The sequence below is a fragment of the Globicephala melas genome, chromosome 12, assembly GCF_963455315.2.
Source record: "Globicephala melas chromosome 12, mGloMel1.2, whole genome shotgun sequence".
Classification (NCBI taxonomy): Eukaryota; Metazoa; Chordata; class Mammalia; order Artiodactyla; family Delphinidae; genus Globicephala; species Globicephala melas.
This window is the reverse complement of record NC_083325.1, coordinates 41,347,416-41,370,658: the sequence shown is the minus strand read 5'-3', so window position 1 is coordinate 41,370,658 and position 23,243 is coordinate 41,347,416. Positions and strand designations below refer to the sequence as shown.

General features: G+C 34.5%; 1 protein-coding gene across 6 annotated transcripts in view; it reads left to right on the top strand.

Moving 5' to 3' along the window:
* The window catches only part of VRK2 (VRK serine/threonine kinase 2), a 120,097-nt gene that overhangs the window by 96,200 nt on the left and 654 nt on the right, over positions 1-23,243 (top strand). For 4 of the 6 annotated variants that reach the window (XM_060309552.2, XM_030877290.3, XM_070046872.1 and 1 more), the window contains 4 exons: positions 4,659-4,779; positions 7,152-7,219; positions 11,062-11,228; positions 16,366-16,527. In XM_060309552.2, the coding sequence (XP_060165535.1) occupies positions 4,659-4,779; positions 7,152-7,219; positions 11,062-11,228; positions 16,366-16,527 (518 nt within the window). The remainder of the gene's footprint in view (positions 1-4,658; positions 4,780-7,151; positions 7,220-11,061; positions 11,229-16,365; positions 16,528-23,243) is intronic. The other 2 variants (XM_030877291.3, XM_030877292.3) reach the window with 1 other exon arrangement.

Below are 23,243 nucleotides of genomic sequence, written 5' to 3'. Positions count from 1 at the left end.
TGCTACAGCATATAAAATCCAAGTCTTGTGTTATTTCTTGCACGGCTTCATTTCACTCTAATCTAGCACTCCAGCTTACAAAATGTATGTGAAATAAACTGAGAATGTGTTTACATGCTACCAAACTTGGGGAAATGACATGGTTTATACAATATTTATCTTCTTAAACAATAATTCAGAAAAGGGAACCCATTTTTCAATTATAAGATATTAAGGTAAACCAAGTTATTGATATGCTCTATTGAATCTATTAGTAGTCAGAAAAACACAATGTTGATTTTTATTTTTAAGTAAATTTCACTGCTATAAATAGTCTTTGGTTGATGTATAAATAAATTTTAATGAAGACACTATTCTTTCTGTATGACATAACCCAATTTTGACATTTAGACATGACTTTCAAAGTCTTGGCATAGGTCTTAAACTATTTGGTTGAGTTAAGAATACATATTGGTCAAATGTAAGATACCTTTGCTCTGTTGAATAACTTTTCCTAAGCCTCACACGTGTTTCATAAAAAACTGAGGCTTAGAATTTAAAAGGTACTGAAGAAATAAAAGCGACCTGGTTTATTATTTTATTTGAAATGTGACACATTGTATTCTACTTTCCTAATATCCTTTTTGAAATTGCAGTAAATTGTGGCCACCATAAAATTTCCTAGCTCTTTATACATCTGAATTGACAAACTACTGAATAACATAGGTTACTAGTTAGAAAAATAAGAATAAACTTTAAATTTATTCTGCAGATAGTCACCATTCACTTCTCAGGTGAACGTCTTACTCAGATGTTTTCTGCTTTCTTATTGTCATTTCTGAGTATATAAGCCAGTATTTTGAGCATTTAGACCCTGTCTGCTTAAGGCAAAAGTTTTCTAGTTCACTTTATTATTTCCTAGCAAATCTTGTTTTTCTTCCTACTTGATAATGTTACTCTATGTAAGAAAAAAACTCAACAGGAAACACTTTAGGCAAATAATCAGAGCCATTTTGGGATTAACACTGATACTTTTCTTTTTCTCCCAGTTCTTTCATTCCATTTGGTGAATTGCACCCAGATAATTTTACTCCAGTTTGTCATTAGAATAAGGACCAGTCCTCCAATGTGATTTCTTTGTTGTTCTCATTTCAGCTTGGAAGGACCGTTTAACACTTTATAAATTAATGTTTTAATTAAACATTCTTCTTCATCAGAATGAAGTAGTTTTACAGAAATAGTGTCATGTAAGGATAGTTGCATGAAAAATTTTGTTAGTGTTACAGCTTAGACCTCAGGATCTGCTGCTTATTTCTTCCTTGCCAATACAACTGTCTTTGGTCAGTATGTCTTTTGGTGTTTTAAGTTAAAATGCCTGCTTCAAATACTTCCCTAACTGTAGAAGGGTATATGTTATGTTGTCTAAATGGTGCAAAACTAACAATGGAGGCAAAGTAATTGGTAGATTGAGTGGAGTGTTGGCTCTGGATTCTGAAAGATTTGGATTTCAATACAGAGCTCTGTGACTTTTTGCTGTGTGATACTGAGCAAGTTATTTAACCTCTCTGAGCCTCTATTTTCTTATTTGTCAACAGGGTTAATGATACCTCATATTGTTAGGATGATTAAATAAGATGATATAAAAGCAGTAGAGTGTCTGGCACAGTAGCAGCTTCATAAATCACATTGATCATTTTTATTTTAATTATGTATTCTAGTGTCAGCTGTTTCTGGAATCTGCTTTCTAGTGAAATCGAATTCAAGTCCCACCCCACCTGTGCCTTTTTCTTTTTTGGTTAGTCTTGGCAATACTTTATCATTTAGAAATGTTGAGCAACTGAGAACACCACAGGCTTTCAGTGAAAAGATTCATTTACATTGTTCCATATTAATATGCGAAATAAAAATTAGATGCTAAATTATATTTAGAAAGTGACAAGAGAATATTGATAACTAAATCTTCCTGTATTTCTAAGCAGAAGTACCATAAGTAAAAGTGTGACTTTAGGAAATCTATATGAAAATATGCTGCTAATGATTATGTTAACTATCAAATGCAACTGAAAAACCTTATGTATTACAATAAATTATACAGAAATACAAATTATACAAAACCAAAATAATCCATAATATATGTTTCAACTTTCAAATTAAAAAATATTTTCATTGTTAGATGTTAATTAGTAGTCTTCCTCAACTATGATCAATTCTTTTTTTAAATTTTCAGCATTTTATTTAATTGTTTTCAAATATACAGGAAATAGTAGAATAATATAGTAAATATCCAAATATTCAATTCCTAGATTCAACAGTTATCATTATCATATCATTTATATTTTGATGATGTACTTTATTTAAACTTAAAGATATATGATCAGTTCATTGTGTTAATTACATACCCACTCATAGATGCTAATATTGTCATCCAAAATATTTTAATTAATTTAACCAGTGTTAAAATTACTCTTCTGTATGTAGTAGATGGAGAAAAGACATAATCGCTTGTACAGTGTTAGAGTTTAACTTCTCAAAAACACATCACACTTTGCAGTTTGTTTCCCTGAGAGGGAATTTCAGGGAAAGGTGTGTACTTGGAAACATTTTTAATCCTTTCATCTCTCTGTTTAATGGTGGGAAAGAGTGACTATAGAATTTTTTTTTTTAACATTACATGTATGTCTGCAGAACTTATTGGAAACAGTGAGTGGTAAAACATTTACCTAACGATAATTATTAATGTATATATGCAGTAAAAGAAAATAAAAGTTTGAAAAATGTGGTGCTGTATTTTCATTAGGTAAAACTGAACTATGATAGTGAAGTAAGTTAACTCTCGAAGGGCTATTTCAAATGAAGACCAGTTTATGAAAGATTGGCTTCAGAAATCTAAATGACTTGTCATTACTTACAGCTTCATATCAATTAATCCCTCAGTTGGGGGGTTGGGGGAAGTGGCTGGGAAGGTTCATTCCATTTTAATTCTGATTGTTTTTCCTCAGAGGGCCTCTTGTGTGTAGCCTATGTCGTCCAAACAGGTGCCAGAATATAATTTTTTGAAAATTAGAGGATGTGAATTTTTTTAAGTGGTGGTAATCAGGAATAGCCATAATGGAAAAGGGATTTGTGAACACATCTGTACAAATGGAACCATTCCATTATTAATGGGAGATTTATTACTGAAGAAATCACTACAAAGCAGTGTGGTAGAGATTGTGTTTTTATTTTAATAGGGGAGCCAAGTCTTGCATTAGGACATTGTTGAAGCTTGTGCAGAAAGTAAACAGTACCCATGGGACCGTCGCATTCTGCTTGATTGAAGGGCCTTTAATAAATCCGGTACTCTAATAGCAGTTAAGATAGAGTATGTGTAAGAGCTAATCTTGTCTTCTGCTTTTATAGTAACTTATGTATGGTGACCAAAAGTAGTTATGATATGCTAGCAGCATTGTTCTTTGTAGATGACTTTTTAAAGTAAACTAAGTTTACTGAGTGACTTTTCAGAATGTATGTAATGAAAGGTAATAAAACCAGGATACCTGTTTACGGCGGGTTTAACAGCTGTGTATTGCACTTAGGAGATTTTACATCCCTACACACATGAACATTCAAGTAATGGTAGAAGTGTGAGCCAGGCTATTGTTTTATAACAGTTTGGAATGGTTATAAAAATGAGTTTATTTTGTGGGATTTTATTAATGTTTTAATCATTATTTCAGTAATATTTGTTATATTTGACATGTTTCTTAGATACTTTTGTCCTTCTTTTGAAATCAGTTACTTTAAAAAAAAATACAGAAAATTATCATGAAATTAGTCTATGGCACTAGTCTGTAGTTTTATATAAATGATATTTACAGTGGCCTCAAAATGTTCTTTTACTGTATATTTTTATGAAAAGCCATCTTATATTAGATTATGGAAACCTCTCTTTGGCTTTAAAATTTACTTCCCACCACCTGCACCCCACCCCTCATGCACATTATTTCTTTACCTTTATATTTTTTATTCAGGAGATTTGATCAGAAGTTCGCTTTAGCACTGCTTATATCTAAAATAATATTTGTAAAATTTTAGATCCGTGTACCCAAAACAGCAGGCGTATGTATCCTGTGCTTTTTAACTGAAAAATCTTAAGAAAGACCCGTTTTTTAATAGTGTACACTAGATGGCAGTTTCGTCATATTTTCCGATTTCCAGTGCTGCTAGTCTGAGTGGAACAGGAAAGGCCATCAGTGTTTAGTCTGCACTTGAAGGGTCTCTGCATGACCAATGCAGACCCCATGGACTTCCTGGAACATGTGTTAGCAATTGAGCCGCAGACATTTCTTTCTTTGTTTTACTGCTTGGCTCTTTGAGAAAGTGTCGGTGCCAGGTTATGGGTTGTCTGGATCATGTCAGAGGCCATGGAGATCAAGTTCATGTGACAGGCCAGACTCAGGAAGGATGAAGTTGGAGGAGGTGAGGAAACTGACCCTTACTTTCAACAGCAAGAAGTCACTGCCTTTCTGTGGACCGGGGCCAAACGCCTGGGCGTTTAAGCTTTACTCCAGCTGAACAAACAAAACACATCGCCCATTTGGCTTTTTCATATTTCATCAGTGGTAGTTCATTCAGTGATTTCTCTATTTCTCAAAAATGACTTTTCCCTCATCTTGCTCTCTTAATGCTTATTCCTATAGCCCTGTCCAGACGAAGTGACCTTGAAATCCTCGGCTACTGCCTGCTGCGGTGGTTATGTGGGAGACTGCCCTGGGAGCAGAACCTGGAGGACCCTGTGGCTGTCCAGACAGCTAAAACAAAGTACGGATTTTCAAGTATTCCGTTATGTACAGCACCAGGTCTGAAGGGACACATTAAAGCGAGTTAATATCTCAGAGAAGACTGCCATTTAACCTATTCATTCATTCAACCTATTCATTCAATAGGATAGCCAAAGCAAATTTCTTAAATTTGAAAAATATTTTAAAAAACCCGAACAGCTTACAGACATAAAATCCATTAAGCTAACACCTATGAGATCATATGTATGAGAGTTGTAATACAAAATAAAAAGTGAAATATTTGTTCCTTCACACGGTGTTTTCCAAAACTTAGATTCTAGGTGGTGGTATTTTCAAGGAAGAGTATTTTCAGATTAGCATTGTATAAATATATGGAGTTAGTGTGAGCTTGGTGTGATTGATATTAACTGTGCAGAGCAACAAAGTGAAATGGGACAAACAGGGCTTATATTTTTCAAGTGAGAGCAACATGCATTGTTTTTAATCCTGTTATTGGGGGGAGTGTATGTTTTGTTTCTTAAGGAAGAAACAAACAGAATTTGTATATGAGGTGTTTATGTAAGAAATCATTTTGCAGCCACATAAACATTTTAATATTCCACATTCAATTTTTATCACCTAAACTCTATTAGGGTGAGAATTAGGTTAGACTGAGAATAGAGTGGGTTACTATTTTACTGTTTTTCTCACTGATCAGGCCTAACAAAAAGTCAATTGCATGTAGCACAGCATAGCCAGGTTTTCATTATGCACCAAGATATTCTCAACAGTAGTTATCCACAGATACAATATCGCAATTGGAAAAAGCAGCTGTATTTTAATAGGGCAAGTCACAACAGAAGTTTAAAAAGGGGTAGCTAGCTGATCCATAGAAATCAGTCTTTCTAATTCAGTGTGGCATCAGTTCTTAAGAGAGAGGAAAGCTAGCCTGCAGATACAAAATAATGCAGATTACATTGGTAAATACTGACATATATTGTATGAAATATTTCTCCACTTGGAATCTTGAGCGTCCTAGTCCCTTTCCCAAAACTAACACATTTATATGTCAGTATTAGAACTGTCTAATCAGTTACTTATTGCGGTGACTGATGTGTCCATATAACCCTCAGGTGACTAACATTTTTCAATATATGGGTCAAGTCAAAGGACAGCAACGGGCATATATAAAGGCTTGGTTTCCAATTTTCTACCTCAGTTTACCTAATTTGAATAAAATAGTTTATTTAAAAGACTAACATTTTAATTCCAATGATCCTATATGTGTTTTTCTTTTAATAAGACCTACTAGTATTATTTTAGTCTTTTATCAATATGCATATATAGATGCCATCATTGTATATGTCTCTAATGAATATACCTACATGTATGTATTTGAATATAATAGGGTATTACATAAATAATAAAATATAATGCTAATAAACATAATCTCCATTTGTATTTTGGGGCCCCTTGCATATATTAATATATTCATTTTGACCTGATTACTAATATAAACCTATTGACCAATAAAGCTAATATTGTATTATGAAGTTTATAATTAAGACATATGTATAATTAAGATACGTACAGATATCTTATGTATGTATAAGACATGTTCAAACTTTTTATATAATACATAATCGTAATTTATTTAACTTGCTGAGAAGGCATAACGCTGAATTTCCCCATAAGGGCAGGCTTGTATATTTAACCATAATACTGTATCCCATATGCCCTTTATTTTCCTAACATAGGGTAATATTAGATCAGTGCATTTATTGTTGCAATACTGCCTATGCCTGAGTTTGTGAATCAAACATTCATATCAGTAATTTTAGTTGAATGTTTATATATTTGTGGCTGAAGCAACTTAAGAGATTTGTACTTGTTCAGTCTAAAACACTGGAAACTGTTAGAATAATGGGTTTTTTGTTTTGTTTTTTGGATATTTCTTGTTAACCTGTTTAATCATGGCATAGCATAAAGCAACTGCCCAATTGAGAACAATATACATAAAATATTAAATAATTTGCCCCTCCCCAGTGCTGAGTACCTGAGGAGAAATATCCTGAAAATCCAGATAACATTTTTCTATGTATTCTTTTCTTAAGGTTTTTTTTTTTAAAAATCATGTATCCCTACTTCTACATTTCTACACGTACAGACCTTGTATTAAAGCATTTATACTGTAGTTCTACATTTAGTTTCTAGGTGATTGATATAAAATCGATCAGTGAGATTGGAGGGATCTCCCCCATCCACTTACCCTCTTACCCATTACAGGTGGGTGAAAAAAAAAAGTATGGAAAGTCACATTACTGGTGACCCACAGAGTTTTGTTTTCTAATCAAAACAGTAAATCACAGGATTGCAAACAAATTCACTGTGTGTTACTCTGTTTTGTTTTAGTCTGTTGGATGAGCTGCCTGAGTCGGTGCTTAAATGGGCTCCTTCCGGAAGCAGTTGCTGTAAGTCAGGTGATAACTTCTGCCTTCTCCTATACGATTTACAGCTCACCACATCTGTCACTCTTGTTTTGTAGCTTTTGCTGCACCCAGTCCCATTCCCATAGTGATGGGAAGAAACTCTCCAGGGTTACAGATACGTTGCTAGAGAAGAGATTGTTTAGATCCTTTTCATCAGGACACAAGAATGCTGCAAGAATATACGCAGGCAGCGTTCTGGGCTCTGCTGATGGCATTGCTTTCTTTTAGATGTATATTTGGGGAATCATGCACAGGTTTAATGGTCAACTGTATCTGGTATCTCCAGAGTGGACTTTCTGTTTCTGTTCCTATGTGTGTTGCTGAAAGAAGAGAAAGTTGATCTAAGGAAAGACTACTTTCAATTAATAATTTAAAAAACCAAACCATTAAACACTTGAATGCTGTTTAGACTTGGGTTATAGTCTGACTCAACAGCCAGAAAAAAATTTTTGGATTGGCAAGGCATATGACCTTGGGATTCGGAGTATATTTCAGTGAACAGGTTTCTCTTTCATGTTAGTATAGACCATTTCGGAATTCTTTAATTGGTAGTACTATCAGTAAAAATAGTAAGGCAATTCAGAATTACCCAAGTGCTGCACGGCACATTGTTCAGCACCGAGTTAACCACCGAGTTAGACTGCCTCACAGAGCAGAGCCTGCTTCTGCTGTCCGGCTTGCTTTCTGTCCAAGACGATAGGCAGAGTGAATCTTGATCTCTGTTTCTACCGGGCAACTTCGAAGTTAGCTTTTAGCTGACTTATGAAAGTAAATATGTACGCTGAGTGTCTAGATAAGGTCAAATAGTATCAGTTTCCACATGAGAGTTTAAAAGTAGAGTTAAATCATCTTAAACTTATACTTACAGCCCTTCTTTGACCAGAAACCAAAATTTTCATTTCCTTAGGAAATGAACAGACCAGTTCTGTTTTCCCACCTCCATTTCCCAAATCCCACAAGTCTACCCAGTATGAGTCTTCTGCTTCCCACCCTCTGTTGTCTCTTTCCTTCTGATGGAGGGAGGCAAACGGGAGAGTAGTATTCTCATTTTGGGGGATGGGTTGAAAGATGAAAACTTTTCATTTATGTAACTGCACTGAGTAACTCAGTCAATATGCCAGTATTCCTTTCTGGCTAATATTCTTATTGGCATTTTTACCAAGTCACACAGCTTTCATTTTACTCAACAGGACAGCAAAAAGAGAGATGAGGAGATGTTAAAAATTTTTTTAAATTGTGTATCTCTTTTCTTGTCTCTCATGCACAAAAGGTAACTGTTCAGTTTAGGATTAGGAAAGAAAGCCCATGTGCCCTGGATTGTACACAATAAATGCTTATGGACCAGTGTATATTTCTGGGACACTGCTGTTGCTAAATATAATATTTGAGTGGTACGAGAAATGGTGGGAGGAGTGCCAGGCTCCTCTTTTTCGGTACAAACCATTTGTTTGGGTCTATACTATTCTTTTATAAAATGCAGATTTCTATTTCTAAAGCACAAAATGTTGAAACTTTATTATTAACTATAATATATATTAACTATAATATATAACTATAATAAATATTATTATTTATTATTAAGGTCTCTCAAGTTAGTTGGTTATGCTTAGGAGAGTGGGTATTGCTAGCATGAGAATCCGATTTACAAAAGGTTTATTACTAAGACATTTTATGAAAACAGCTGAGAAGTTTGCAACATGCATGTCCAATTCAGTGTAATAATATCAATAATAGTTTCAAAAGTTTCTACCTCTTGAAACGATAGTAATGATACTTAATATTTCACTAGCTTAAAAAGCAGATGATTCAAGAATATCATAATTTCATACTGCTCAAAGCATTTGTTTTATAACTCTGGAAATATGCTAGTAAATTAAAAGGTGTACTTAATATAATAAATCCAGATCTTGAAAGGCTAACATTTAAACCAGTACTATATCACAATCATCTAAGCATCAGGTTTATCATAATATATTCATAACAGAGGTGGCCCTTTTCTTTTTCTCCCTCTCCTACCTCACTGGGACCTCATTTTTTCAAACCCCAGACCCATGAAGGCTTTGCAGCACAGCTACTATCAGCTGGTGGGGTGCCAGGAGTCTTCCATTGTCTTCTAACAGTGATTTGTGAAAAGTGTCCCCAACATATTCAGCTCTCTTATTCATTTGGGATATTCTGGTTAATAGAATTGTAATATATACCAAACTGGGCTTACCAATCTTGAAAGGAACAAAGAACAACAGAATATTCATATTAAAATGGTAGTGGATGTAAGTTAATCTTTTTTCTTTTGGATCATCTCTTCAAGAATTGGATGCCCCCACAAAGGGCTTCTGGAAACATGAGTTATAAATGTGATGAAGCTGCAGCACTTCCTAGTTACAGAGATCTGGTCGAGCGAGTGCTAGATAACAGAATTTGACATCTTATACATTAGAGAGGAAAAAAGGTTGCAGAATTGCCACAGTATCCAAAAAACCAAAAAAACTCTGGAGCCAAGAGTTTTCATTTTAGCTGCAATAGCCTTATGTTCCTGGAAAATAGTTGTGGACAATACAGTGTAAAATGGTCACTCTCTGACTTTCCTTGGTGCGGGGGGGCGGGGGGGTGTGGAGAGAATGACTATTCCTTTTGGAATTTTTCCCTGTAGGGAGTGAAACCCAGTGTCTCTGCAGTTCCCCACTTGAAAGGAGGTAGGCCTGGAAGGGAGCAAAGATTTAGGAAGTCAGTTCTGACAAGCCACGAAGCTTCCCCAATTTCCCCACCATAGGATATGAACAACTTAGTGAGAAAGTAAGAGGTACTTGTGTCTGGGTCAGTAATAAGTTTTTGAAGAGGAAAGGCTTGAAAAACTAGTTTATGGAGTATAAACATCTCTGTTAACAAATGAAAATATGCCAGTTTTTAAACAGTGTATGGTATTATCACTTATATCTCAGATTGAACCTCCACCTGAAACAAAAATGCAAACTACATTTGTTGTAAAGTGGCTATATTTCTAATTTTTGGTTACTGACTCTACTTGTACTGTATTTCAAAGTTTGTAGTTCATAACTTCTTTTGTGGGGAGGTTACTATACCATTCTAGGGAAGAGAAAAATTGAAAGGTGGCAACTTCTCATCCTTGTGCTCTAAATCAGAAAGGCTATGCCATGATTGCCCTGGGCTAGCTAGGTATGCAGGACTTGAGCGAGGTTCGGCAAATTCTAAAGTCAGTCACGGCTAAAACTGTAGAATTCAAGGTCATTTCTGAATGAACTGTTGTAATCTCAAAATCAAAGCCTTAATTACAATTTGCAATGATTTCTTCCTTTAAAGTAAGGACGTTTATAGTATTTTTTGTTTGCTTTTGTTTGGTATTTTTGTTTGTTTACATTTTTAACTGAATTTTTAAAACTTCAAAAAATGTATTTTTAACTGAATTTTTAAAATTTCAGAAAAAAAGTGTGAAGTATGGCTGGTTCTGTTATATTATTCATGTAGTTCTTAGTAGTTGCATCCTATAAATCAAAATCACTAACTATAATTTTAAAAATTTGCTTCTTTTGATGAGTGAATTGTAAACATTATCAACAAAGATATGTTAAAAAAAAAAACCCACTAGTCTCTCCCATCTTGTCCAGTCTGTAGGTCACTAGATTTCAGTCATTTTTGGATATCATTTAAAGAGTACTTTCCTGTTGAACTGTTCATTCTTAGTTTCTTTGAAGGGGGTGTATGTGTGTGCGTGCACTTGCTTGTGTAAGAGAAAAACAACAGAGATTTTGAGAATATTGGAGTTTTGAAATTTTTTCCCATTATGAATGACATTAAAAAAATTTAATACTTCACAGGTGAAATAGCCCAGTATTTGGTATGTGCTCATAATTTAGCATATGATGAAAAGCCAAACTATCAAATGCTCAAGAAAATTCTGAACCCAAGTGGAATACCTTTAGGACCACTGGAATTTTCCCCTAAAGGAGAGAGCTTAAATGTGCGTACTCCAAATAATCAAAAGGTAAGTAACAGTCCCTGGAATCCAGTGATGACCTCTGTGAAGCTTATGTACCAAATGAAGTTGTTTGAGGTGTCAAAATGAGTCTGACAGTCCTGTTTCTTACTTATATCTAATTCTTATATCCCCTGAGCTCCGAGAAATTTTACTGAAGGTTCCTTTGACTTGTTGTCTTCAAGAGAAAAATAGTAGGATCTGTGGCCTGTTGTGTATTATTAAAGAAATAAAGCAGTCACTGATGTCACAGAGATAGGACTAGGATAAGATATTAAAGGCGAATCCAGCTTTATTCATGGAAACCTTTTTTGCTGCTTTTCTTCAGATTTTCTTTAGCCATCCCTCTGTTTTTGCTTACTCTTGGCCATAATTTGGTGGTGGTAATAATATTCTTAAATTTTACCAGAATATTTGTATGTGCTGATTCTTCAATCTATAGAAACAATTCTTTTTTGCAAAAAGTTATTTTTTAAAGTTACACCTTCCACTTTATCTTCCAACTGACTCCCTCACAGCAACATTTTTTAAAAAAATTAGAACTGGAAACAACACAAAAGAATTAGAACTTGAAATATTTTTTAAGAAGGTGGGAGAAGCCTTGAGACTGCTATCAACAACATTACTGGACAGGCAACTAATGTCTAATCCTGACTTGACGCTGCCCATGTGCAAAAAAAAAAAAAAAAAAAAATGGAGGGCTTTGTTTCCTGATGCATGTACATTAAGGTAGGGTCAGGATGTCATTCATTTTTAATATTTCTTGTGAACTTTGGATCATCACAAGTATTCATGAGCCAAGAATGCAGGATGCAAACTAATGTGACTGATAGGCTGCTAGATGAATGGTGAGTCAAGTATCAGTGCACAGATGGTTCTGATTTGCTGAATTTTGTAGCTGCTGCAACTGAAGACATAAAATATCCTTCTAGTCATAAATTAGCTCTTTGGAAGCAAAACCTTGGCACCAGAGCTTTACAACCTTCAATTAGTAGGGAAAGAAGTATTTGAATGACTGTGGTATTGACATCTGTAGGCCTGCATAGTAATCATTCCTAATAGAAGAGAATATCTGTTTGAGGAGGTTTTGCATGGCTAATTAACTACCAGTGAGAATATGTAATTTTTTCATGATCTCCTGATTGTCACCTTTCTCTCATGATACAATTACATTTTATTGTAGCAAGTGCCTCACAAACCAATTGTCAGCACTATTTACGTATTGCAGAAGGCAGAACAAAAGTTCATGTTTAATAAAAAGCCACTGCATTTTGATCTTGGTAATTACTGAGACTTATTTTAACAGTTTTATTGACTTTTGTGTTTTTACCACTTTTGCAACAAAACAAAGAGCCATTTTCCTTGACATAGTATTTCCCTTGCAGTAACAGCCAGCACTTAATCCACACTAATTTAAGTAGATTTTTTCCTTTTTTGTAGTTTTTCAGTTTCATAAACTTAATTGAAATATAAAAGAAGCCATTTAAAAAACTGATAGCTATATCCTCTGATATAAAATTCTAATTATTACCCACCAGAATTTTCAGTTTCATCAAATTCAAAGGATGTTTGTGGTGAAACCATTTTTATATGCAGAGATAGAACATAAAACATTTTTTTCCAGTGAGCCTCAATCAAAAATATTCTGTTCTTCCCTTTTGATTAGAGCACTTTGATTATGAGTAAAAAGAAAACACTAAGAATAATATGCATTCTTAAGACTTTAGCTAATTTCTGTTAACAATATGATCAGCCTCAGTATACAGACATTAAGATGAATCGGGGATATATTTCATAGCAGATCAATATTTACTGAATAATGACTTTATTTCTGTAGTATTTTGAGTACACTAATATATTTGATAATTATATAGGTTCACCATATGTGACCACACCTTAAATTTTTTATTTTTAAATTAAGTTGACAGATTTTGAAATACTGCAAAAACCAAACTTGAAAATGATCAAAAGCACAGTATGATAATGTAAACTGTCCTGAACTCAGTTTTCCTAAATGATCAAGGATCGTTTCCACAGTTGATTGCTTCCATAACAAAAATCATTTTTAAGTCCAGAATGAATATCAATCACATGGCCCCAAATTTCTCTCTTTTTAGACAGAATCCCCTCATTAGTAGCTAAAGATATTTCTTGTTACTCTATACATGGATCTAATTATTTAACAAAATAAATAATGAACTCTGGACTTGTAATTTTTGGATAAAGATACTTAAAAAGAAGTCAGTGGACCAGGAAACATATATAGTTAGATAAATAAAACGTTTCTATGATTCAGTATTCAAAGGAAAGTTATGAATGTTTAATTTTTTAAGTGTTATTTCCCTCAGTATAAGTGGTTTGTGCCTTTTAAATTTAGTAGCGATAACAAAAATATGTTTTGGTTAGGTATTATAAAATAGCACATCACCATAAGAATCTCAGCAAACTTATAGCATCTTTTTGCAAAAAAACCCAGAGGGATTTATCCAATACTGGGTTTTACTAGGCATCATAAACTGTTCCCTATAAGCTGAACCTTCTTCTTGAAGTCCTCAAATACTGTTACTGGAGTTAAATTGGAAATGAACTTTTTGTCAAGGTAGTAGAGATGTTGATATTTTTTCCTGAAAAGCAAATCTTTTGGGACATTTGCCTTGATCAAAATGATACTATGTATAGCTGATATTACTCTCTAGTAGTTCTGAAGGCTCTGGCATTGTCATATTAGAAGAATCTTACCATCAGGGCTACCTCAGTCTATTTATGCCATCCATTGGGATGTAATGTCCAAAATTCACTGAAGGAAACCATATTCAGTAAGAATGCTTATTGAGGTGAGCTAAAGCTCCAGAATTCCTGGGTGACAATGCTAAAGCCAAGCTAGAAACCAGCATTACAGGAGGCCTCAATTCAACCCTTGAATAAGCCATTTCCTCAAGAGCCAGTAGTGGATCCTTTTATCAGTTTACCAATATCTCCCTCCTTATTCTGATGCGTGAATCCATTTTGTAATTTTATAGACACCTGAGCACAGTGAGCCACTCATCCTTCCTGAACACTTTACTAAGGCAGAGGAGTAGCTGTAGGTCATAGTTAAAATGTTCAAGCTATCCTACATTTCAGACAAGAAAAAGTTTGTTTCTTCATTCACCCGGAATCTGAGGTTCGTATAGCAAATCCAGGGGTGAATAGATTATTACTGGTAGTAGTAATCTTTGTATTGAACTTAAAAGCTTACAGAATTCTTACTTGAGCTTTAATTCTCAAAATAATTCTATTAAAGTTGTCTTCATATTTCTTTTCTGTATGAGAAAAAGAATATAAATTCTTAATTATAAGCACATTGTTGCTTACTGAATTTTAGGAGTCCAAAAGTATTCCTTATTTTGTAGAACAGTATGAAGTGCCAATGAAGAGTTAAATAAAAATTACCTTATTTGAATAGCCACTTTCTGGAAAGTGACACACATTTGGATAGTATCCTTCTGTTTGATTATGTGGGATACCCAGAGTGTCTTCTATATTTACTTTTTATCTTTGAGAAAAAGTTTTACTCTGTTCACAATTAAGGGTTAGACTTCATGATCCCACTTCACTCTTAGCATTTTAAATGTTTCCCTAGAAATAGAAATTTTCCATAAATTGGATATCATTTTGTTTATTAGATAGAAGTGTTCATGGCAGCACAACTTAACCATCCAGCCAACTGACAGCAAATCCAGGAGGCATTGTCTCTTCCAGGAGGCCTCAGAGAGGACTGAATATATTAGACCGAATTTTGTTTGTACATCAGAGGCTCCCAGACCAAAAACTGTTATACCTAAAGTGCCTAGCATATAGGAGGCACTAAAATTCTCAGTATCTCAACTAATCCTTTCTGTCACAGAACACATTTCATAATGATTGGCAAGCCAGTGTTTTATTAAGATAGAACTATGTACAGCAGCCTTGGGAAACACTTTGTTTCACACAAGTGGTATGATGGGCATTTATTACCAAGATAACTTCAGTGGAAAACTGGCTCAGAAGGTAGTTACACATGAATTTTTCTAGGAGTTGGGGAGAGTTGAGTGGTAGAAATAAAGAACCCCTGAGTGACCAGAAAGCAATTCCAATTTTCAGGTTACTGAGAAGCAATGGCTTTGCTATCCTTTGAGAAGCTGGAATCCAGGAGGAGGGGTGAATAAAGAATGGTGTTGTGACAGCTTAAACCTAGCCACAAAACACCAGCATATTTTAAAGGGAAGGAGTGAACACACTTGGCAATAGAAGCTAAAAGTTGAGAGACTACAAATTAAGGCTCTGCTTGCTCAGCCAATGTAATTCATTCTCTAGTTTGGCACTGGCTACTCCATTATTTCCCCTTGTACTGTTCCTATCTTCTGCCCCCTATTTAACCCATGATGGGTTAAACAGGTGATGGCACTTTCAGCTGCTGTAAACATGAAGCTGCTGAACAAATACTTCACATAAGGATCTTCACTGTGGCTTTCAATCTTCCAACTGTATTGTGGGATCTGCCCTGTGTCTACTTCAAGGTTACTGAGAGTCAGTCATCCCCCAGATAACAGCATGGTGTGAAAAAGAAACCTCAGAGACAGCAAGCTTGTTGTAGAATTTAACCTCTGATACTGGTACACAGTATTAGATGACATGGACTGTTATTCATCTGCTCAAAGGTTAAATTACCTGTATAAAGAAGTAAGCAACACCATAAGCTCCTAATTATGTTCACATAATGATAGAAAACTAAGATTCTAATTAATAAGAATTTAAACTAAAAAGATGTCCTGGATCCACTCCCAGCAAAGGTTAATAATGAATTCATGTGCAGTTTTCATATGTGACAGTTTTCTGTAAAAATGCTGTTTTCAATAAGCAAATCATCTATAAAGATAATTTCTAAAGAGTGCACGACAGTGACACTAATTTTTATTGGTCTTGTCCTATTGAGGAGAAGAGGCCTGAATCTTGCCAACTACTGTACTTTTCTGTAATTTCCATTTGTTGGTTTCCTCCTTATTTCTTCCTTTTTTCAAAGCTTGGCAAGTATAAAATTTTCAAGAATCTGGACATGAATGCATTTTTTTTTTTTACAAGTGTCAGACGTTTTCCTTATATATTATTACTTACTCTGTATCAACAGGTTGATTCACGAAAGGCTGCAACAAAGCAAGTCAATCAGATGCAAAATAGGTTACTAGAAAAAAAAGGCCACAGTGAGAAAAGTGCTGAGTCCTGTGCAACGTGGAGAAAAGTGCAAGAGGAGGAGAAGCTGACTGGGTTGTTCAACAGTGAAACAGCACAGGTGAGAGGCGTTTTGTTGTTGTTGTTTCCCTTAATATTATATTAGAATATGCCCTTTGGGAATAAAGACTTTTATTTTTCTCTTGAGGGCCAAGGTTGTACAGTTTAGTTAAATGAGAAAGGACAGAAAATATCCTATCCAGTGGATAAAATCAAAGCAGCCAAAACCAGTTATCATAGAAACAGAATGACAGTGAGCACACTTGCGTGCAGATCTGATTTCTTTCTTTAGCCCGAGAATCTAACGAAGTGCACTTGAATTTGTTATGCCGTCTACGATCCATGAGGGACTCACCGTATTCCATACTGTTACGTTGGCTCCTCCAGTCTAACTCATAAACAGATGTGAGAGGGTCCCTGTCACTGTGGTTGTATTTCAAAATGACGGACTTTTATATCATCCGATCATTTGTTTGGTTAGTGACCCACCTTTAGCAGATGCCTCATTCAAGCAACAGCAAGTCTTTCCTAATTTAAGCTTTTTTGACAAGGAGAAGCATACAAGGTATTTATATCTGCAGTGAAAAAAAATTTTTCTCAAAATGGCTAACATTTTATATGATTTCAACGTCATTTTCCAAATGGTTTCAGGTAGTTTACAATATGGAACAAGATAATGCCCCCATCTTCTATCTCCCCCCATGCCCCCCAAAAAAAACAACTGGTTAATCAGGCAGCTGGGATGTTAATCATTAAACTGAGCACTGAATTTAGCTCTGAACTTCCTGGCAGCCAAGGCAAAAATTAGAAGCCTACAAGTTAGGCATTTCTCATCTAACTAGCAAGCATACAAGTTTATCTAGAGAGAAAAATGCTTTTTTTCGTACTAATAGGAATCTCTTGCATTTATTCTGTTATAAAACCACAGTAGCATCATTTCCTTTTTATTTTATTTTCAAATTGATACAAAGGAATCTACTTCAAGAGGACACATTTTATAGTTCCCATTTATAAAATTGAAGACAAATATTGCTTGGTGACAAAATTTAGATATTCTTGAGTGCTCTTTTTCAACCCTCCATTGTATAACTACACCATAATTTGCATATCCATTCTCCTATTAGTGGGTACCTGGGCTGCCCGTGTCTCAAGCCACCATGAATATAGTCGCTCTGAATATTCTGACACAAGTCCTTTTATGGATGTGTTTTGTTTGTCCTGAGAAGTGGAATTGCTGGGTCATGGGGCAGATGTATGTTCAACATTATAAAAAGCTGACAAATACTTCCCACTTTATACTCCCATCAGTAACATATGTGAGTTCCAGTCATTCCACCTCCTCCCCACTATTTGGTGTTTGTCAGTCTTAATTTTAGTCAACGTGTGTATATTAGTATCTCGTGGTGATCCCAGTTATCCTTATCTGATGACCAATAATTGTGAGCACCTTTTCCTGTGCTGACTGCCCATTCATATACCTTCTTTTGTGAAGTGTCTTTTCAAGTTTTATCCATTTTTATTTGAATGATTGTCTTTCTATTATTAACTTGTAGGAATTCTCTATATATTCCACATATAAGTCTCCTGTCCAATGTCTACATTGTAGATATGTTCTCTTAGTATGCAGCCTGCCTATTCATTTACTTAACAGTGTCTTTGATGAGCAGGAAGTATTTGTTTTTATTTGAAATTCAATTTATCTATTATTTTTTTCTGTAAAGAAATCTTTGCCTACCTCAAGGTCACAAAGTTACTTTGCTATATATTTTTTTAGAAGGCTTATAGTTTTAGCTTTCATACTTGGGTCTGTGAGCCATCTCAAATCAGTTGGGTATGGTGTGAGATAGGGGTTGAGGTTCCTTCCATATTGAAAGCCAGTTACCCCAGTACCATTTCTTAAAAAGATTTTCCTTTTCCTAATTAAATTTCTTTGGAGCGTTTTTCAAAAGTCAGCTGACTATATAAGCATGGGTCTATTTCTGGACTCTCTTTTCTATCAGTGTATTCCACACAGTATCAATTACTGTAGATTTATAGCAAGTTCTGAAATTAGGTAGTTTAAGTCCTTCAACCCCTTTCTTTTCTTCAAAGATGCCATGGCCATTTTAGTTCCTGGTCCCCTCCATAAAACTTAAGAATCACCTTGGCAGTTCCCACTAAACAACACAGTGGGATTTTAATTGGGACTACACTAAATCTAGAGATCAGTTTAAAGGGAAATGAAATCCCAGCAACACTGAGTCCTCCAGTGCATGAACCTGAGACTTCTATTTGTTTCTTTCAACAATGTTTTGTAGTTTTTAGTGTAGATATCCTATACATCTTCTATTAAAAGTATTTCTCAATATTTTGGTTTTTAATCCTATTGTATGTCATTTTTTCAAAAATTTTATATTCCAGTTATTTGTTCCCGGTATATAGAAATAAAATTGATTTTGTATATTGACCTTGTGTCTTGGGATCTTCCTAAAATTCACTGATTAGTTCTAGTAGTTCTTTTGTATTCTTAGGATTTTCTACATCATCAATCATGTTGTCTGTAAATAGAGTATTCTTCCTTTCCAACATGTATGCCTTTCATTTATTCCTTTCATGTCTTATTACACCTGCTGGGACCTCTAGTACTATACTGACTACTCAATATAGTAATGAGAGTGGGCATCCTTGTTCCTAATCTTAGGGGGAAAAGCATTCATTCTTTCACCATTAAGTATGATGTTAGCTGTAGGTTTTTCCTAAATGCCCTTTATCAGGCTGAGGAAATTTCGTTGTATTTATAGTTTGTTGAAGAATAAATTTTAGTCATGAATGGGTATTAAGTTGTTTTGGGAGATGTGTCGAGATGATCATATGATTTTTCACCTTTACTAGTATAATGAATTGCATTGATTTTTGAATGTTAACATTTTATTTCTGGAATAAATTCCATTTAGTCGTGATGTGTTGTCATACTGAATTCAATTTGCTATTTCTCCGTTATGGATTTTTATATTTACATTGTTGAGAGAGAGTGGTTGGTAAATTTTCTTTTCTCTCAATATCCTTGTATGGTTTTGTTTTCCAGTCATTACATGTTACATTAGAGGGAAGTATCTATTTTCAGAAAATGTCTCAGTAAGATTTGCCTTTCATAGAAATGACAGTTTAGAAAGAAAACTATCTAGGTCTAGAGTTTTGTTGTAGTAAAATTTCAAATTATGAATTTACTCTGTATCACAGATAATAGTGATTATTAGATTTTCTTTTTCTTCTTGTGTCAGTTTTGGTAATTTGATCTTTCAAGGAATTTGTCCATTTCATTTAACTTGTCAAATTTGTCAGCACTGTGTAGTTCATGATATTCTCGTTATACTTCTAATGTCTTCTTTATCCATTCCTGATAATGGTAACTTTATTCATTTTGCTTTATAGTGACACTGTCTCCCCAATCCTAAACCATGGAAAGCATTGGTCTTTTCTGCATCACTATAGTTTTGTCATTTTGAGCATGTCAGTATAAATCAGATTATACGCTATGTAACTTGTTGAGATTGGCTTTATTTCTTTCACCGTAACACCCGTGAGATCCATGCAAATTTTGCATCTATTGATAGTTCATTCCTTTTTATTGCTAGGTAGTATTCTGAGGTATGGATGTAGTGTTGAAGAACATATGAGTTTCTTCCAGTTTTTTGCCTTTCACCATTTAGTATGACACTAGCTGTAGATTTTTGGTAGATGTTCTTTATCAAGTTGAAGTTCCCCTCCATTTCTAGTGTATTGAGAGTTATTATGAATGGGTGTTGAATATTGTCAAATGCTTTTTCATATCTATTAATATGACCATACGATTTTTCACCTTTATACTGTTACTATGGTGGATGACACTGATTGATATGTGAATACTGAAACACTCTTATATTCCTTGAGTCAACCCCACTTGGTCATGGCATATTATTCGTCATTGGGTTCAGTTTGTTAGTATTTTGTTGATGACTTTTACATCTCTAATGAAGACTGTTGGTCTGTAGTTTTCTTTTTATTTTATTGTCTTTTTCTGGTTTTGGAATCAGGTAATGCTTGCTTCATAAAATGAGTTGAGACATCTTCCAATTTCTGGAAGAGATTGAATAGAATTAGTGTTTCTTTTTAAATGTTTTAGAGAATTCTCCAGTGAAACCGTCTGGGCCTAGAGATTACTTTTCCTTTTTTAACTATGAATTCAAGTTCTTTACTAAGACTATTCAGATTATCTATTTCAAGAGTGGACAGACTTTCCTATAAAGAGCCAGACAGTAAATATTTAGGTTATACAAGTCATATGGTCTCTCTTTTGTTCAACTATGCATTGTAGTGCAAAAGCATCATATACAATAGGTAAACAAATGAGTATAGCTGAGTTCCAGCAGAACATTTATGGCACTGAAATTTGAATTCCATGTAATTTTCAAGTGTCACAAAGTATTTTTTCCAGCCATTTAAAAATGTAAAAACCATTCTTAGGTGGCAGGTTCTACAAAACAGGTGTTGAGCTGGATTTGGCCTGCAGACCACAGTTTACCACCCCCTAATCTATTTCATCTTGAGTTATTTTTGATAATTTGTGCTTTTCTAAGAATTGGTCTGTTTCGTCCAAGCTGTTATATTTTTATTTGTAGAACTGTTTATAGTATTCCTTTATTTAAATTCTCTAAATGGAATTGAAGCCTATAGTAATATTTCTTTCCAAATATCAGTAGTTTTCTCTCTTTTTTGGTCAGGTTTATCAATTTTATTGGTCACAGAGCCAGCTTTTGTTTGAGTTTTCTCTATTTTTGTTTTGTCAATTCCATTGATTTCTGCTCTTTATTTCCTTCATTCTGCTATGTATTTATTTTCTTTTTTTCTAGTTGCTTGAGGTAGAAACAAGCCTCAGTTATTGAATTGAGACTTCTTTTTTAATATAAGTATTTAATATTAGAGATTTTCCTTCTAACACTGTGTTAGCCATGTCCCATATATTTTGATACGTTTTCATTTTCATTCAGTTCAGTATATTTTTAAGTTTCTCTTGGGTCTCTGACCCATTCAGGAGTTTTTAAAATTTTTCAAATGTTTGAAGATTTTCCTGTTCTTTCTTTCTTTCAGTTTGATTTAGGTGTATTTTCCTTTTCTTTTTCTATTTCAGGTGGAAGATTAGGCTACTGATTTGAAACCTCTGTTTTTTCTAATATAAGCATTGAATGCTATAATGACCTACTAAGTCCCATTTTAACTGCATTCCATAAATCCTTATATAGTATTTTAATTTTGTACTTTCCCATGAGACTTCTTTTGATGTCTTGGTTATTAGAAGTGTGTTGTCTAATTTCCAAATGTTTAAAGATTTTCTATTATTGATTTCTAATTTATATTATTATCTGAGAACATGCTTTGTATAATTTTGTATTTGTTAAGGTTTATTACATAACCCCCAGGATATGGTCTATCTTGGTGAATATTCCAATTGCGATCAAAAAGAACATGTAGTCTTCTGTTTTGGGGTGGAATACTCTATAAATATGTTAGATCGCATTGGTTTGTGTGATCTAACCTTGCTGTTTTTGTCTAGTAGTTCTCTGTTAATTACTAAGACTGATGTTTTCTAGTAAGGAGGATTGTGAGCTGCTGCCCCTTTGCTGTCCCTTGCTTAATGCAAGGCAATGGTGGTCAGTAGGGTTATGTACCAGTAAAACTTTACTCACAAACAGGCAGCTAGCCAATGAGCCACAGTTTTCCAACCCTAGCCAGACTGTCTCTCCCAATCACAGCTCTCAGTAAACTGAAGACGGCTGGTGGTTAAATCCTGTGATGAGTGCCTTCCCATTTGACATCATTTGTTGTTGCTTAAAGAGAGGTAAGGTATTTAGGTCGCACAAGAGATGATTCTATCTTGAAATTTTAGTAGTTTGACTTCTATTCTTACCCAGACGGGGATAACTAGATCATCCACTTCTACATGTAACTTATATGTAAATGCAGTTTAGGTTAGCTTGCTTGTGGCGCTCAGCCTTTAGAAATATGATTTGATGGTGTATTTCTTTTTCTTTGTGCAAGAACAATGCTTTGTGGGCCTACTGGAGTAACCATTAACTCATTTTGCCTTTAGTGAATTAAGCTGACAAAACTTTAGGAACATTGCATTCATGTGACTTTGTTATTAGCTCTCAGGCAGTAAAGAGTAGTTCATAGTTATCTCAATAATTTATTTCTTTTTAATGGAAAAGCTAAAGAGCCTTCAAGACATCTCTTTTGACACAGTGAAACTGAAATTTGTATAAACTGCTTGATTCCTTTTTGCTCAGGAGTTTAGGGTGAGCATCTTTTCTTAGATAAGCTTCTGAACAAATAAAGATTTTTACCAGCTGTCTTCTCGAGGTCTGTTATGGGAAGGTGTCAGTCAATCTCTGGTGCTCCGGCAAGAGGCTACAGGGGGCAGGCCACTAGCTGAGGCTAGTCTGTGGGTGCACAGCACTTGCACCACCATCTTGCTCCAGTGCTTCTAGTATCTTTAATTATTAATTACCGACCAAAAGTCCTTCTAATTATTACTGTCTTATCCCCATAAGATTAAGCCTGTTTCTTTTTCTTGCCAAAAAATTCATTTTTCATATTCTATCCTATTTTTAGATTATAAATTATTTAAGAAATAGCCTACTTCTTGGTTTAAAAGAACCAATCAATCAAATTAACCAGATTTGGTCATTTGATGCTGGTAAGTACTTTATAAACACTTAAAATCAAGAACCTAACTTCTCAGGAAAAATAAAAAGCACACAA